The sequence below is a fragment of the Solanum dulcamara genome, chromosome 11 (assembly GCF_947179165.1).
Source record: "Solanum dulcamara chromosome 11, daSolDulc1.2, whole genome shotgun sequence".
Lineage (NCBI taxonomy): Eukaryota > Viridiplantae > Streptophyta > Magnoliopsida > Solanales > Solanaceae > Solanum > Solanum dulcamara.
The window spans coordinates 54,323,544-54,341,341 of NC_077247.1; the positions used below are offsets into that span (position 1 = coordinate 54,323,544).

Below are 17,798 nucleotides of genomic sequence, written 5' to 3' on the forward strand. Positions count from 1 at the left end.
AGCACATCAGTTATGACATGTCCTGGTAAAATGGAGATACTTCCTACATGGGTGACACTTACCTTGAAAGAGTTAGGTAAGTTAATATTCAAAGGTATAGGGAGAGGATTTAGAAATAAGAAGGAATTGGGATCAAAACACATATGTTCTGAAGCTCCTGAATCAATTATCCAAGTATTTTGTGCAAGATTAGCTAGTACAGAATTTGAGTATTTAAGAATGGTACCAGCCATTGCATTTGGATTGATTCCTGCTTTTCCTGTTTGTGTCAGCTTGCTTTGCTTATATATCTGCATCATTTCTGCAATCTGTTGCTTGCTAAATTGTTCCTCAAGGATTCCATCATTGATTCCAAAATCTGTCTTCCCAATGTCTTCATCTACCTGCTGAGTCAAACTTGCATTTGCCTTAATTTGTGGCTGATAGTTCCTGGAGTTAGTGAACTCAAAATCTGCAGGGAATCCATGCAGCCTGTAGCAATCATCATGCATATGTCCTGTCTTTCCACAGTAAGTGCATGATAGATTTGGGTCATATCTTTTCTTACCCTTAAACTTGTTTTGTGGCTTGTCAGGTCTCTGATTTTGGCTTGGATTGGTGTACCTTTGATATGTGTTTGTCCCTCTTATTGCTTGGTGTTTGAATCTCTGTCCATTTCTTCCCTGTCCACTAGCCATGAATGCTGCAAATTCAGCAATCAGTTTGTTATTTGGCTGTTTTGCTTGACCTATTGCCATGAATGATCCAGAATCAGAAGTGAGATTTGTGTTTGCATACACTTCTCTTTGGTTTTCATCCTGTAAAAGTAAGGAATATGCAGCATCTATTCCAGGTAAGGGATTCATCATAAGTATATTTCCCCTCGCCTGAGCATATACATCATTTAGTCCCATTAGGAATTGAATCAACCTTTGATCTTCTAGTGATTTTGTTAATTTTGCTTTCCCATCACAAGTGCATTCACATGAGCAACAGACAATCACATTTATGCCATCTAATTCATCCCACAATCTCTTAAGTTTGGTGAAATAACCTGCAATGTCACTATTTCCTTGCATTAGTCCTGTTAACTCCTTTTGTAGGTGGTAGAGTTTGGCACCATTAGATTTGCCAAATCTCTGTTCTAGACTGTCCCAAAGTTCTTTTGCAGTTTTGGAACTCATCACACTATCTGCAATATCCTTAGACAGTGCATTTGATATCCAACATATGATCATATCATTCACACAACTCCATTGCTCAAAGTCTGCAGATTTCAGATCTGGAGCTTTGCAGGTTCCATTGATAAAGCCAAGTTTCCTCTTGGCTGATAAAGATAAGAGGATAGATCTCCTCCAACCAGGGTATCCTCTTCCATCAAACACAGCATTGACTAGAGCCATACCAGGTGAATCTGAATTGTTTAAGTGATAAGGATGGTTACTTTCATATGTGATTCCTGACTTGACTTCAATCGTTTCAGGCATTCTGGTTTGCTAGGGACTATGAAGATGATTTTGATATTTTGACACAGATTTGGATCGAGCTTAGGATTGCTCTGATACCATGTAAAAATTGAAGGAGATGAAGCTATGAAGAAAGAATGTCTTCACTGACTGATTCTTCATACTGTGTATAATACATTTATATGGAATTTTACAGTGGTTGGAACAGAGACAAAAGGAAATGGTTGTATTTTGTCCTACTTGAATTTGTACAAAAACTATATTCTATTTGCCCATAATCATATGGGCATAATCATATTTAAATATGCATTGTAAATTTAATGTGTATATATATATATATATGGGTTGTAGTATTTAAATATGTTGTGTGGATGAAAATTAGGCCACATGTGTGTGGATGCCTACTAGCCACGTAGTCCTGCAAACGTTGGTAACTGAAGAGTTAAACTCTTCAGTTTGTTTGCTTCTTTCTTCTTGCACTCTCTTCTTGCTTCTTCTTGTGCTGCTTTCTTCATCTCTTCTTCTCCTCGTTTCTTCATCTCTTCTTCTTCTCTTTTGTCATGCAGATGCTGGACTTCTCCAACAGTAAATAAAATTTATAATTCATATCATTACTTTTTAAATCATTTATATCTCAACAATTATTCTCACAAACATAAAATTTATTATTACTTCAAATCAATTCCTGCTTTGTCATTTATATTCACCAAATTCATTATTTTTTATTGAATTAATTACTACTCCATCATCAACATTTAATGAAAAAATAAATTTCTATCGTTATATTGAATTAAAATTTGACCAATAAATGTTGTATTTTTTTTTAGAATAGCTTTGTAAAAGTATATTATGCATTTTATAAACCTTTGCTTATTTGATAAGATTGCATAAAAATTTGGGATAATTTTAATAGTTTTAGAACTTATGGGTAATAAATGTTTATAAGAAAATGTACAACATAAAAAGTCCAACTTGTATGTTTAAACAAAAACTTCAACTTCATCTCATGATTTCAAATCATGATTTTATATTTTGATTTCAAATCATGATTTCATAAGCATGGCCAAATGGGCCCTTAAGGTTTCGAAAACAAAAAATTTAGATAATAAAAACTACGTAAATTGTACTACTAATAATAATGTATCAAAAAGTTGTCATATTAAAGAAAAGAATTGAAAAAAAAAAAGAATTGATTGCCGCGTAAGTAATATAATCATATAAAGTGTGATAAACAAAATTTAAATTTTGTCTCAATATCTTATACCAATAACTAACAAATAACGGTAGTGTCAAGGATGTTGGTGATGAAGGGTGGTGAAAGAATGTAAGCATCAACCCAAAATTCTTTAAGATTATTATGAGCAGATTAGCCATGACCATTTAATTTAAATCCCTTTGAAAATCTTTATACAATCTATGAGGGACAAGTGTAGCTAACATGCTCGTAATCAGTGGGGGAGACACACGCACTTAGGGTGTCATTTCTTTCGTCGAAAAATTATACTATTTAATGATGTAAAAATATTTTTATATATATATATATATTATATATTGACACCTTTTGACTTCTACACGATTTTACTTTCTTAAATTTTGACACTCCATAATCGAAAATCTGAATCCGCCACAGAGTGTAACTCGATTCTTAGATTTATACATGAACTATTTACTTTTTTTTTTTAAAAAAAGATTAAAGAGTGGAGTTTGATGGGTAGAAAATAGAAGCAAGGCTCAGCATGTTAAAGAGTAGCCTAGAGTTGAGAGAAGAAAGGCAATTTTAGGATTTTTAGAATATGGAGAAAAAAACAAATGTATCTAAGTGAGACTCAATTTTCAATCAAGTGCATCATTTATCATTCTTATAAGATGAGTTTCAGCAAATAATATTATATTAATTTTTAAAAAAAATATACATAAAATATCTAATTTTACGGAGAGATCACGGATTCATGTGATCTATAGTTTACGTATAATTTCAAGCAAAATTTATGGCTTGATAGGCTGAATTGAGAAAGAAAGGAAACCCAAAGAGGCTCGATGGCTGAATTGTTTTGAAAAAGAAGCAAAGAATTACAGTAGGTAGAGAGAATATGGTTGTGCGTACAGGTTTACCAATTTTTGGATTCGATACCATGTGAAATTTTGCGACTATTTTATCTAAAACTTAATTTATATTAATCACAATTTTTTTTTAGTGAACGGTTTGTTTATTTTAAGACTATCTAAAATTTAAATTATTCATATTTATTAATAGTAAGAACCAATAAGTGATTATGAAAGAAAAATCAATAGGTTGAAAATGGACTAATTTAGATGCAAAACATTGAGGCCTTAGTAGGATACATGACTCCGAATAAAATAGAGATGGATCCAAGTTAATTATGATTTCTCCTTGAAAACAAATAGACAAAATAAATTGAAAATGTAACTTATTACAATGTGGAAAGTAGTCATATCCTTTGTTTTTGAAGCCAAATAGCATATCTAGGTTTGGTAACAGAGGTTGTCAAATCCCATATAATCTTTGTTCTCCAGCTTCTCTATCATATTTGCTATCCCCACACCACCTGCCAATTGAATTATCCAACACAGGTTAATTTTAAGGACAGAAAATAGAAAGAAGCAACGGACAGGATGAAAGCTGATATATATATATATATATATATATATATATATACCTAAGCTGATTGCACTGGTAAATATTGTCATGGCTAGTATGAATATGATTATAGAGGCCCTTCCAAGCAGAGCAATTACTCTTCTTACGACGTGCTGACCAACTAGTGCAGCAATGGTTGCTACAGATACGAAATAAGTAGCTGCATTTCGAAATATAAACTGTCAAGATTAACTTTCTTGTAACATAGTTATAGTTGCCATGTTCTCTAAGGTCATGAACATAAAGCATTTTGAAGATAATTTGTTCATGTTTTGTTGATGTTGTTTACCATATGGGACAGGGAAACGCTTCAAGAGGTAATATTGAACAACTGACATGGAGGATGAGAATGTCATTGAAAAGGTTGATGTTGCACTTGCTACCTGCCACAATATTTGTTTCATCACTTTGTCAAACAACAATTTATCCTTCATCAACTATAAAAAGGTTCAACAAATAGATTTTTCACACCGGAATAAATCACCTCGTTTCTTTGTGGACAGATTCTGGCTTATATACGAAATAATGTTAACTTTTTATGCAGTTTAACAAGTTATCGTTGTCCAAGATCATTTAAGGATTTACATATTATCACATCCCACAACAAAGTGAGACTAACATAGTTAGGTTTTATATTACCCAACTGTCAATGCATACAAGTTAAACTTACTTGAACAGATTTATTAGTATATATGTACAAGAAAAGAAAGAAGAAACAGAGAATATATATTGAAAGGCAAGATGTACCTGAGGAGGAATTCCAAGTTCTAGAAACAGAGGTCCAAGGATGAAGCCACCTCCGAGACCAAGCAATCCGCCAACAATACCAGCAACTATGCCACAACAACAGTAAAAGAAGAGTAGATGTGGCTTCCAATTTGTTATCTCCTTTCCTTTTGATGCTATCACCCTTGTCCCCTTGTACAGACATACTGCTTCATATAATGAAACCGAAACAGCAACAGGTACCTAACACACACATATATATATATATGAAACCATCATAGTTCCCGGTCATTCTTAAAATTTGTAGTTTACCTTAAAAACCAAACTAAAATGGATATATGTACTCGGTACAAGTCTATGTATTTTCTATATTAGTAATCAGATATTTTGTCCATAGTCGCCTGCAGGCTGCACTTATTGTGTAGTAAGGTACTTTAATTTACCTGCAAGAAGTTTAAAATCCAGTACTCGATGGAGCATGTAACAGTGTAGGTCTGCAAGCAGATAAATGAAAAGGTAGCATATGAGTATGTTCTGAGAGACTACAAATTTTCTCGAATAAGTTAGTAGAAGTTTATCATAAGTAGTTGCTCGCCTTGACAATTTGAATAGCAAGGAAAGCCACCCAAACAAACATTAGAAGTCCCAATTCCTTCCAGTAAACATTGCGAAGCATGGGAACCTAAATATTAGGGAAATAGTTAAGGAAGATGGGATTAAATGTAGTCATCATCAAGACATAATGAACAGATTGAGCATGTACTTACAGTGTCATCTACACTAGTTAATGGACCAGTAGGAAGTGGCTTGTATTCCCCTTCAGACTCTGCATTCATTTCAGCACATAATTTAATTAATAACCTTGAACATACATGTCTACTTTAATTGGCTTATTTTGCAGTGAATTTCCCTTAAGTTTACTTTTACTTCTTGTATGATCTCTAATTATGTTTCTACTACTCTATTTGTTTTCATGCAATCATACTTTTGTGTCTTTGCAGAATCAAGCAATGTTAAAGATCCCAAAGTTTTACCTGGTTTGGACTCTGTCTCTAACTGCATCTTGGCAGCTTCCTGGGATTATATTGTAGCACGATATCAATAGTTCCAGTGAGTTCATGAAAAAGAAATGGTACAACTTAAGATCAGGTGAAGAAATGTAAAACTCACCTTTTTCATTAACGTTTCCTTCTTCCATGTCTCAATTCCCTTGAACAATGCCTTTGTCGAGGTACCTACAACATACTTATAGTTAGCCATTTGAAAAAGATCAAATAATGTTCATGGCAGTAATTCGTCACAGGTACTGAAACTACACGTACTGTTAATATAAAAATCATCCAGTATGACGTACGATAGGTATATAACCAATTAGATTGATTTGGGAATGGAATAGTTACCAACAAAAAGGATGATAAGGAGGACAGTAACCATCCAATCAGCAAAGATGACATTGAAAGCCACCCCAATGCTAATACCAAGCATGAGCATAGGTTGTAAGAGCAAGGCCAAATCATAGTCAATTATAGGCATGTCTAATGTTGGATGCCTCAGCCTCATGTTGTAGTAGACTGTTGATCCAGCTGCTCCCATTATCATACCTTCAATTAATGAATAAAATCAAATATATAGTTTGGTACTGCTTGCTTGACAAATATATACTAAGTACATGTTAGTATGGAAAAAAAAAAGTAGTTTATATAAATATAAATACACTTGGAAATAGCTGTAGATGATTTTGGGTCGAAGCCAATAATAAGAGTTAGCATTGGAACAAAAATTCCACCGCCGCCAACCCCTCCAACGCTTCCTAAGGCAGCACCAAAAAATCCCACAATGGATCCAATAACTACTCTCCATCCAAACTCCATATCCTGCATGCTCCCAAAGAAAGACATTATTTACATTTCATTTACGTTATACGTTATGTTGTTTGATTGGGTACGAAATTTATGAAACTAAAAAGTAAAATAGGGAATTTAAAATTGAATTATTATTTAAATATCAAAAGGAATCATGCTGTTTTGGTATATATAAATAAGAAATATTATCACATAAATTGGGACACCCATCACATGTGAACTTATTCATTTTCATGAATTAAACAAGTGAAAATATTTTTTTGTTTTTTGTGGCAGTAAAATTTGAACTTAGGAGGTTTGCATGGTTTTTTGTCATATCTCATCTAAAAGCTAGATGATCACACGATTCAACATGAACTTTAATCTTACCGGCCAGATGTGCTCATAAGAGGACTTTCCATTCCACAGAAAATGCACAAGCCTTACTGCAAACCCTTGTGGTCTCATCTCATTATTCTCTACATAATTAATGTTATAAGTAGCCGCAGGCTCTAATTTGTCCTTCAGAGTAAGCCTTTCTGCATTAATGCCAACATCACTTATTGTGAATAATCCCCAGCATAGTATCCATATTGCTGTTACGAAAAACGCCTTCATTCTCTTTTTTAACTCTTCGTTAGCCATCATCATAAAAAGTTCAACCTAGCAATATGTGTGTAATATATATATATAGTAGTAGCTTCCTCTGTTTAATTCCTTTGAGGTAATAATTAATTGGCTACTTCTATATATTATATTCCACTTTGAAAAACCCGAGGGGAATTAAAAGAACAGAGAAAATCTTCAAGAATATTGGATGATTGAATATCCGTTTATTGCCTACGTTTATATATATAAGTTGAAAGAGCTGTAAAAACTCTCTCCCTATGTGTCTGATATGGACATAACAAAGATACCCGTTTAATTTATGCCATTTAATAATTTATGTCCTTTTATATATCATTTTTGTGCTAAAATAATTTGGTTGAAAATAGTTAGTTGCCACTTTAGAAGACCAAAAATATATAGTAGTAATTATATCTTTTCCAATTTCATATAGTATATATTTACTATCCGGATTCCTAAGTTGACATATAACTATCAATTGTTCATTTTTGCTATATATTACGAATTAAAATAATACATTTTTACATAGAGTCGCATGTAATTAGTTAATTACTTACGTCTACATTTGACAACCATCCAAAAATTTGCAAAGTTTAGCAGTTTTGTCGTGTACATGCTAATTAGAGGGAGATAGGAAAGGAAGTCTCTTCTTTTTTTTTTTGCTTCTACTCCACAAAAGGAATTAAAAAAATAGAAGGAAGCAGTGTTGTTTGTCCTACCAATTATGTGAAATTTCCAGGAAACCCTCCATTTCATCATCGTATGCACAGATATAACCATGCATGTCTGACGATATATATGTATTTCAGAGCAGGAAATTACACTTGATGTGTATCAATGGTATGAATATCATGATGATAACACGCTCATATGGTTACTTGATATTTAGGACTACTAACGGTGAAATCAGGATTTTCACTAAGAAAGTTATTTGTAATTGGTTTTAAGTTTGGAGTTTCAAGTTTATTCTCTAGTTGATTTGAGTTATACATGTATTAGTAATATAAGGATTAATTATGTGTATTATTTTATGTAGGGATTAGTTATTGCATATTTTATCATGCATAAAATATTAATTTCTGCATTAACTTGTACATGTATTAATTACACTTATTTCTAAATTGCAAACCAAAAACCGTATTAGGTGTGTTATTTTATACATAGCAAAAGAATATTTTCAAACATGATATTACTTGTGCATGATTTTATACTTGAATAGCTTAACTCCTAACTAACTACGACTCGTAATGTGATGTAGAGACAAAATGTAATTAATCAGCCAGGACGGAAAAGTAAACATCCGTGGTGACTTAAGAAATAATAATATACGGTTGGGGATTATGGCGTCTTTATACAAACAATTTAGACAAAGTTTAGACGTTTTCGAGAGAATGAAATGATTGAGCGATGAAGATGTAACAAATAGGAAAAATTGGTTGAATAATACAAATATAACAGTCTAAATATGTTGTTTGGAATGAATCAATTTGGATTTTTCTAGGAAACTTCTGAAGATGTACTTGTACGATCACTGGAAGTATAGAAACCTTTGCTCTCAGCATGGTCTCAATTTGTTTAATTTGGATCACATTTATCCTTCACGCTCAACTATCAAGGTTCCTTTTTTTCTTCTTCTTCAACGCCTTTCTTATATTATCATATGTTCATGCATATTTACGCGCTTCCAATTGAAAAAACAAACAAATATATATGAATTAAGATGTTTCCGTTTTGTAGATACCATTCTTTTAACCCTCCTTACTAGGAACTCAAATCCTTTTTTCTTCTCTTGATAACTCGAATTCACAACTTCATGATTGAAGTCGGTGGAGGATGATTACCATACGAGCAGTCCCCTCTAATCCAAAATTTCTTTTGTGATATTGTCTGTTTCACTTATCAACACCTGCCACCATTAATATGGTAGCTTAAATTTTATGTATTGAGATCACACATTATTTAAGTCAGATCTTAGCATGTACGTCTCTTTTCAAATTTCAACAGTTCCTCTTTAAGATATGCTTTACATTTGAGATGACCAAAATTTGATACGTACATGCTTGATTTTAATTGTGTTACAGAAAAAGGTACAGAAGGGGCCACACAAACATGTAAGTGGGTAAAAAGTAAAAACTAGCTAGGTAGCACCCAGCTTTTATTTTGAACTATAGAAGTACTCATTTATCATGATTAAATTATAAATTTAAATGACACTGCACATTAAAGTAACTATTGTTAGTAATGAAAGTGCATTTAAAATATACATGTAACATTTTTTGAGGGGTAGGAGTGGGCCCGGGGGCTGCTCAGGGTTGTGGTCGGAGTAGGAGGTAGTAAAAAATAAATTTTAATTTTTTTAAAAAACAAATTAATTTTTTTTTTCTTAGGGGTGGGGGTGCGGGAGGTTGGGATGGTATGGGTGATGGAGGGTTGGCCTGGTAGGGGGTTGGGGGCCGGATTAGGAAGGGATGATAAGATAAAAAAAAATTAGTATGGATATCCATATTTACCCATATTATCCGTTAAATAACTTATTTTTACCCTTTTAAAATATGAATCGAGTCAAGTATTTTATTCATTTTTTAACTCATATTCAACTCAACACCCTCGTTTGCAATACTAATGATGAATATCAATTGGACTGACCATCCAAATATGCATAGCTTAGAACCAAGGGAAGGGGAGAAGCACTCTTTCAAACTCTAGACGAAGTTCAAAAGACAGGAACCTGATTCACCTTGCACACCAATGATAGCACATATATCACTACTACTTTGAAGTCTGAGACACAATATACAAGTCCCTATAATTTTCTATATCGTTTTGACATTGACAATTTTATTCTTCTATTACTATTATTCTACAGAATTCTAGCCATCTATAAATATAAATAAATTTCAAGACAAATTTGATAGGAGTTAATATCCAAAAACAGATACTAATAAAGTACCAAAATACGGTAACATGAGCCAATAGTCGGTCTGTTCGACATACAAGTACCCATAACAAACACATCAGCTCAGCCATATCCCGAATAAGACGCATTAAACAAGTTCACATAAGCAAGTACATACCAAACAATTCCAAAAGCAGATACAAAATTCAATAACATGGGCCCATGAGCTGCACCATCATCTTTAATGTTTCCATTCCGGCACTAGTCAAGCAAGTATTCCAACAGAAAATTCCATTTTCGGCTGAGGTATCAGTAGCACATGTCTTCCTGCGAGTCAAAAATTCAGACAAGTCTAGTGCAGCAATATTATTCAATGAGAAATTAAAATTACCTACATAGCACGTGGATTTTATTGCAACCTTACCACAGCAACACAAGCTGAAAACACTTCATCATCAGTAGTCATATTCGCGAGAATGTGACCTATCTGAATGCTTGTAATCCCGGTCCCTTTCTTTTGCCTCAGATGCCCCGTGGTCATAGGCATAATTATCCTCATCCATTTGATCATAATGATCATGACCACGACTGGCATCTTTATAGCGATCATCACCACCTTGTGCATCTGGATTCTCATAGTCTCCTCGACCTTGGTGGTGATCATAATAGTCATAATGGCCATGATCATCTTCAGGTTCTGCATGATCATAGTTCCTTTCTTTGTCACCATGCCTTTCCCGCTCATGTTTCAATTCCACATGTTCATAATCATATTCTTTATCACGAGAACGACCACGACCCTGGTCCACCTCACCTTCATCCCTACCTCTTTCCCTGTCCTTCTCACGGTGGCGATCTCGCTCACGATCTCGGTCTCTGTCTTTGCCTCGCTCACGGTCCCGTGTCCTATCACGTTCGCGGTCTCGATCACGATCTCGACCACGATCTTTTTCTCTTTCTCTAGTTCTCTCGCGTTCCCTATGATGTTTGTCATCTCTTTCACGTTCCCTTGGCCTATCATGAGAACGTTCACGAGATTTCTCTCTGTCCTTATCTCGCACCCTTTCACGGGACTTCTCCCGATCCCTGCTAATATGGGAATTCATAATAATGTCAGATGTTAAACACAATACAGCATTAACTCACATTTTAAACTTAGACAGAGTAGTGAATCAGAAAATTCATCCTTGGAGAAGTAGAAATTTGTCTGGAAGTCAAATAGCCAGAAAAGAACTCAAAGCATAGCACAGGTTGTTACCTGTCCCTGTCATCTCGTGCTCTAGGCTCCTCAGAGCGAGATGCTGCCCTTCCAGGCTGAACCACCTCTCTGAAAAATTAAAAAGGTATAGAGTCGAAAATAATTAAAACTCCATGTAAAAATTTAAGCTTTTCACTTGACAATCATACCAAAAGGCCATCTAAACAAGAAAAACTACTTTGAGAACATTTTGAGTGATTATCATACTGAATGCAAAAAACAATAATAAATTCAACTTGTGCTTTGTAGACAAGATGTCATACATAGATGCTCAGAGCAGCAAGTGATTTTTAGGAGGAAAAAACACAAATTGAAGCAACTATATAAGAGGAGACATTCGCATTGCAATTTTTACTCAATAGACAAAACAACAACCATTAACACTATGATAGCTGTCCTTTTTATCACTGCATATGTACATATAACTAACACTCTAAAGGTCCATGCAATACCTATTAACATCTTCATTTCCAACTCTTGTTGTTCCAAGTCCACCGCCAAGTCTGCGGGGACGCCAATTGGGGACTGTTCTACCACGTTCAACATCAACCAGAACTCTTCTATTATCAATCTTCTTTCCATCAGCTTGTTTATATGCAGCTGAATTATATCCAAAGATTTAGAGATGGAAGTGAGATAGAAAAAGACAGAAGAACAGGAGTTTAGAGAAACCTTTCATATCCCGTGTATGCACATACTCAATGAAAGCATAACCCCTGGGCTTATTGTTTGTCTTGTCCATAACCAAGCGAACCTGAAACTCGAACAATTTATGAAATTAACACTACCAATAAGATTATAATCATGTTTGATGCAGCGGTCAAAAAAGTCAGTTTTTATCTACTCAGCACGATTAGGTACAGTAAGATCCTAATGGCACGGCAGGCACTATGCCTAATTAGCCGTGCTCACCTTTGAATCAAAGAGCTCCCAGGCGAGATGCATCACCATCACTGCTAGAGTTGCACAAGAACTGTGGCCTTATGTTTGCAATACATTCTAACTCCCCTTACCAGGGAACATTTTAGAATAAATAAATTATTATAAAAGTATAGTCAAATACCAGGTGTCTCCTGAAATGCTTGAAACTTTTTTGATAGCCTTTGAATCCAAAAGTAAACTCTTAGTAGCATAGATGGGATGTAAGAAGAATAAAGAAGAGAACAAGGTCGATACTCCCAACAATTTTTTACCCAGCATAGGCAAGTATCAATCTCCGTTGTTGCTTGGAATAAGAGGCCAAAGATAAATTGCATCATTGCTCTGCTCATCTAAGTGTTCACCTTTGTTTCATGTAATGTAGCTCGGACTTGGAAATTGAATGGTTACGTTTGGCAACTCAAAAAACAAAAAGCTACCAGAAATTTAAGTTTTAACCTTACCAGGAAATTACCTAGGAGTTGAACATCTTTACCTTTGTGGTTCTAGAGACTAATGGAATACCAGAATGAATAGCACTTGAAACTAATGATATCCAAACTAGGATAAGAGGATAAGACATCGAATTGATAATAACTGGAGCCACTGTTACCTGAGTAAGGACATACTTGGCAATCTGACCTTTATTTTACAAAGCAAAGAATGAATAGTACTTGAAACTAATGATATCCAAACCAGGATAAGAGGACAAGAAATCGAACTGATACTCAATAATTGGAGCCGCTGTTACCTGAGTAAGGACATACTTGGCAATCTGACATTTATTTTACAAAGCAAAGAAATGCTAGTAACTGCACGAGGAATTTTAACCCATTTTCAGAGTGCAGTATGCACCTTGAACACCAGGGAAGTGTGCTAGCAGTTCAAACAACAAACCATTTCTTAACTACAGCCTGAAGAGATGCACCCAAAGGTACAATTGGAAAAAAAAAAGTTTTCCACATAAAATGTGGATTTGAAAACATATAGTATAAACCATTTCTTCTTGTTCTTTTTAAATATCTGAGAGCACTAAGTCAGTCCAGAGCTAATCAGTTTATTATTTTACCGACAACTACCGGATTCAGTTACTTCTTATCAAAATACTAAAGTGCAATGCATGCATAAACACATAAAGAATGAATCTCATGCACCTTCGGTGAAAGTTTGAAACTCAAGTAGGTTAATGTGTGGTACTTCGTTTAGATACTCCGCCCTCATTTTGAAGGACTTGACTATAAAGACAACATTTCAAAAAGCTTACCAACCCCACAGTTCTTTCAATTTAGCTTATCAAAATCTGTTTTGAGATAAGATGCTAATTTTTTTCATAAAGTACATAAAGAGAAGATGCTAAAATTGTAAGATGTTCAGTGCTTTCAGAAAATAATAAGTTGTGGAAATATCAATTTGAGAAACGGCTGGATAGTAGGATGGAGTACCATGCCACCATAAAAGTACACATCTTACCAACCAAAAGTCAGTAACCTGAGCCCCACAAAGGGATGCTCTATAATACCTACCCGCTTGATTGGACCAAAAGCCTCAAATTCCCGTTTAACTCTGCTTTCTGTTGTCTCATAATTCTGACAAAATGAGAAAGACGAACAACAAAATTAAGAAGATATTCCATTGTCAAAAAAAAAAGGTCAAGAAGATAATCACAAGTAAGAGCAAAAATGATCTAAAAAGATCTTCACTCACAAGTCTTGCAACAAAGAGTGTCTTGTATGGATCTCCAGTAACATTTGGGTCGCTGCTAGGATCATCTGTTCAGCAGGAAAAAAAATTTGTTCCATTTTTAAACATAAAAGATGGTTCTCAAATATTCAGAAAAATTTAGGCCTTTCATACATTTCTCAAGCTCCTCAGCAGCCTTTTTAGCACCCTCCTCCAGCCGTATCTTGTGGATCCTGGCTCTTCGTTCAGTCTACATGCAATAACAAAAGCAATCTATGTGCATTAAGAAAAATATACACAGATTCACCATAGTATGTAATTGCACATCTTATGTTACATCTTATTATAATTTTCTGGAATCAAGTAACTCTTCATAACAGGTTTGGATACCATAGGATGTAACTGTCTCAATCCCAAATTAGTTGGATCAGATAACCCACGTCTCGAGTTCGGATAGAAATAGTAAAGATAACCCACCCCTCTAACCACATGCACTACCAATTCACAAAAGTTTCAGCTCTATTGACTTGGGGAGACAACAGCAGCTCTACAACTTGGGGAGATAATAATAGTGTCTTTCCATTAGACACGAAATATTGGCATTATTTAGTGCAAGACATACATAAAACACATAACTAAAAGTACCCTGAAGGAAAAAGATAAAGAACAACACATGATATTACCACTAATTCAACTACAACACAAATTGTTTTTTGTGTTGGACATTCAAGATTCATTCCTTTCGAAATAACAAACAATTCAGCAGAACATTATATGGCAGAGCACACATAAATAATCAAGCAAACATCATACTGACGAACTTAAAATATCACTGTTATGAGAGCATGGATAATTGTTTGTTGTTAATTGGTGTTGAGGCAGTTTAAAAAGGCAAGAAGAAGAAGAAGAAGAAGAATGAATATCCAACCCTCAATTAAACATATGGACCTACCAAAAAAAGACCAGAAAAGGAATTGCAGAATATAAAATAATCTTACCGGAGTTTCAACCTCAGGGACCGGTGGAGCATATTCTGGATCACCAGGTTGAGCAAAGTGACTAACAAATTGTGCCATCCCTATAGAACAATTGAGAGTATATCTAAGAATTATACAAGATAACTGATGGAACAAGAAATGATTCAATCCATGAAGAATGTTAACCAGTATATGAAGGGCATTTTCTCTTCTCAGGGGGTGGTTTGTACTCCAAAGGTGGTCGGGGCTCAAACAGCTTCAGAAGATTAGCAGTCAACCCAGTTGGATGACTTTGACCAATCTGCATATATTACATATATTAACAAAGAAATAAACAAACTTGCAACACCAGTGAAAAACAAAGAAAAGGATTGCAAATACTGCAATAGCCTGATAACATAGTTTTATTGTTATTTTAAGCTGACTACCTAGTCACACAGTATACTTAGCTCATTAGCTGTCATAAAAAGCACAACAAATATGCATCTTATATAATTTCTAGTCCCATCTCACAAAAACAAAAATAAAAAACCTAGAGTTGGAATTGGACAAGTTCCAAAAATATCACGAAACTAGAATTAAACCACAACACCTTACTCACAAATCCACAAGGACAAATCACCAAGACACCAACAACAACGTTCTAAATCCCCAAACCACTTGGGATTGACATATGAATCCACATCAATTCCGCTCCATCTGGTCCTGTTCTTTCTCAGTACTTAACAATTAATTTTTTGGGAAAAAGAGGCACCTAAAACTATAAATAAATCAACATTGAGAATCCCTGACTAAACTGAGAGAGGGACTTGCTATGAGTTTACCTACAACAAGTAACTCACTGAACCATAATCCCAATTAGTTGATACAACCTATATGGATACTTCGCTTCCACTGTGTTTTGACCTTTGCTAAATCCGCACTAGAACCCCATAAATCACTGCTACCAAGAAAATTGAATCAACAGCGCAGAAAATCATCTAAATTTCTAACCTAATACTCATCGAGAAAGAACCTAGGGAAACCTAAACAATCAAACAACATTACCATACACACAAAAAAAACTAGTTTAACAATCCAAACCAGTAAACAACAAAGACAACAGATCGGGAGTTATAACTTACCAGCTTGAGTTGCATGACATTAGCTCGATTCTGGGCCTTTGCACGGGCCTGAACGTTAGGGTTGTTCCGCATGAAGGCATCGTTGAAGTCTCCCATGTTCGAAACTATTGAAGCCGACTAGGGTTTTTGCTAGATGTGAATCGCCGCCGCCACATAAATCGGGCGAACTGATATGGAATGGAGAGATGGAGATGATAGCTGAGAGCGGCAGGAAAAACAAAATAGAAACCAGGGTTTATTCGGAGAAGAGAAGCGGGTTATATAAACCCGACCATCGACTCCATTTACAGTCGGGCGAGTTTTACTTATCTTTTGAAAAAGGAAAAATGAGTTTTTTATCTTCTTTTTTTTCGCTTAAATAATTTGGGACGCAAGGAAAGTAAAAGTTCTTGACGATTAGAATATTAATCCTTAATTCACTGGAACGAAGTGGGAATATAATCCTTAATTCAATCACCATGGTGTTTATGTAAAATTTCAGCTGCGACGACTATATAAGTAAGAAAATTAAAAGTATCATATATGTTTAATTTGTAAAAGTTCACATTCAGAATTGAATAGTCGGTGAAAGATTATGAATAAGGGTGAAGAATGTGAGAAGATGAAATAGGGCAATGAAGGTTGCTGAAAAAATTATAGTTACAATTAAGCGAGGTATGTCAGAGGATGAAAAAAAAGAGGAGGTTGACAGAAGCATCAATACGCTGATGAAAGAATGTGGCATGAAAAAATTTGCAATCGAGGTATAATTAATTCGGGAGATCAATGGGTGGTTATATGATGGGCGGGTTGGAAGGGATACCGTGTTATTAATATATGGAGAAAAGTGAAGTTCACACCACATTAGGGGCTATTTAATTACTGGAATTAGGATTTTAGTTTTAATATAAAATTTAAGATTATAATTACTTTGTGTTTGATTATTGATATCAAACTAATATTTGTATAAATGTGATATTCATGTCTAGATATTGTTTATTTTATATTTAATATGAAATTATAATTATCGATAACTTTATTTCCAACCAAACGACCTCGTATAGGTTTGCTGGAAGGGGTGAGAATTAGATTTTTAATCATCTTTAATCAGCGCTAAATTTTATTTACATTCGAGTTTACATCAAGTCAATAGAAGTATGATATGTGTTTGCACATAATATTAGTATTGAACTATGATTTTTTCAACATGTATTTTCATCTCATTAAATCAGTTAACTATAATGAATTTACATAATTTGATGTAAGCACTAAATGCAACTAAATATTTATTCATAATTGGGGTTATTTTTGATATTTCAAGAATAAATAAATTACTCAATTCATTCTTGATAGTGATTTTAGATTAATAAGGCTTATTATCTTATTCAAAGATGAAGGGGATTGTTTCATTGCCCCCAAAGGTAGGAAATTAAGTGGGAATTTACTCTACTTTTTCTCCTCATCATCCATATGACCAAAAGTATTCTAAATCTGTTTGTTTTTACCCTCACAATTCGAAAATATAGTAGGCGTAAATAAATATATTTATTTGATATTTCTTGCAACTTTTAATGATAGGGAAGGCATTTTAATTGTTTCAGAATATTGATAGTAATTTTTAAAAAGTTATAACCCAAGTAGGAATAACCATTTTTAAAATCGAAATTT

At 34.3% G+C, this 17,798-nt stretch overlaps 2 protein-coding genes across 6 annotated transcripts; both read right to left on the bottom strand.

Moving 5' to 3' along the window:
• Positions 1-3,844: 3,844 nt before the first annotated feature.
• LOC129873720 (sulfite exporter TauE/SafE family protein 3-like) lies at positions 3,845-7,500 on the bottom strand. The gene is made up of 12 exons (XM_055948885.1): positions 7,062-7,500; positions 6,545-6,704; positions 6,231-6,431; positions 6,001-6,065; positions 5,865-5,904; positions 5,598-5,656; positions 5,426-5,512; positions 5,274-5,324; positions 4,852-5,073; positions 4,394-4,487; positions 4,124-4,264; positions 3,845-4,012 (listed from the first exon to the last, which is right to left on the bottom strand). The coding sequence occupies exons 1-12, from the start codon at positions 7,320-7,322 to the stop codon at positions 3,930-3,932; spliced, it is 1,464 nt and encodes a 487-aa protein (XP_055804860.1). The 5' UTR covers positions 7,323-7,500; the 3' UTR covers positions 3,845-3,929.
• A 2,675-nt stretch (positions 7,501-10,175) lies between these two features.
• On the bottom strand, positions 10,176-16,428 carry LOC129873721 (U1 small nuclear ribonucleoprotein 70 kDa). 5 transcript variants are annotated; one of them, XR_008762762.1, is made up of 11 exons: positions 16,152-16,428; positions 15,214-15,328; positions 15,049-15,128; positions 14,225-14,300; positions 14,075-14,139; positions 13,894-13,956; positions 12,125-12,206; positions 11,905-12,052; positions 11,453-11,521; positions 10,590-11,283; positions 10,176-10,521 (listed from the first exon to the last, which is right to left on the bottom strand). XR_008762762.1 is itself a non-coding variant. In XM_055948886.1 (11 exons), the coding sequence occupies exons 1-10, from the start codon at positions 16,245-16,247 to the stop codon at positions 10,650-10,652; spliced, it is 1,428 nt and encodes a 475-aa protein (XP_055804861.1). In that variant the 5' UTR covers positions 16,248-16,427; the 3' UTR covers positions 10,176-10,521; positions 10,619-10,649. The 5 variants fall into 5 exon arrangements, 3 of the variants coding, with proteins under 3 accessions (XP_055804861.1, XP_055804862.1, XP_055804863.1); XR_008762763.1 differs by having other exon boundaries at positions 10,586-11,283; XM_055948886.1 differs by having other exon boundaries at positions 10,619-11,283; positions 16,152-16,427.
• Positions 16,429-17,798: the final 1,370 nt, after the last annotated feature.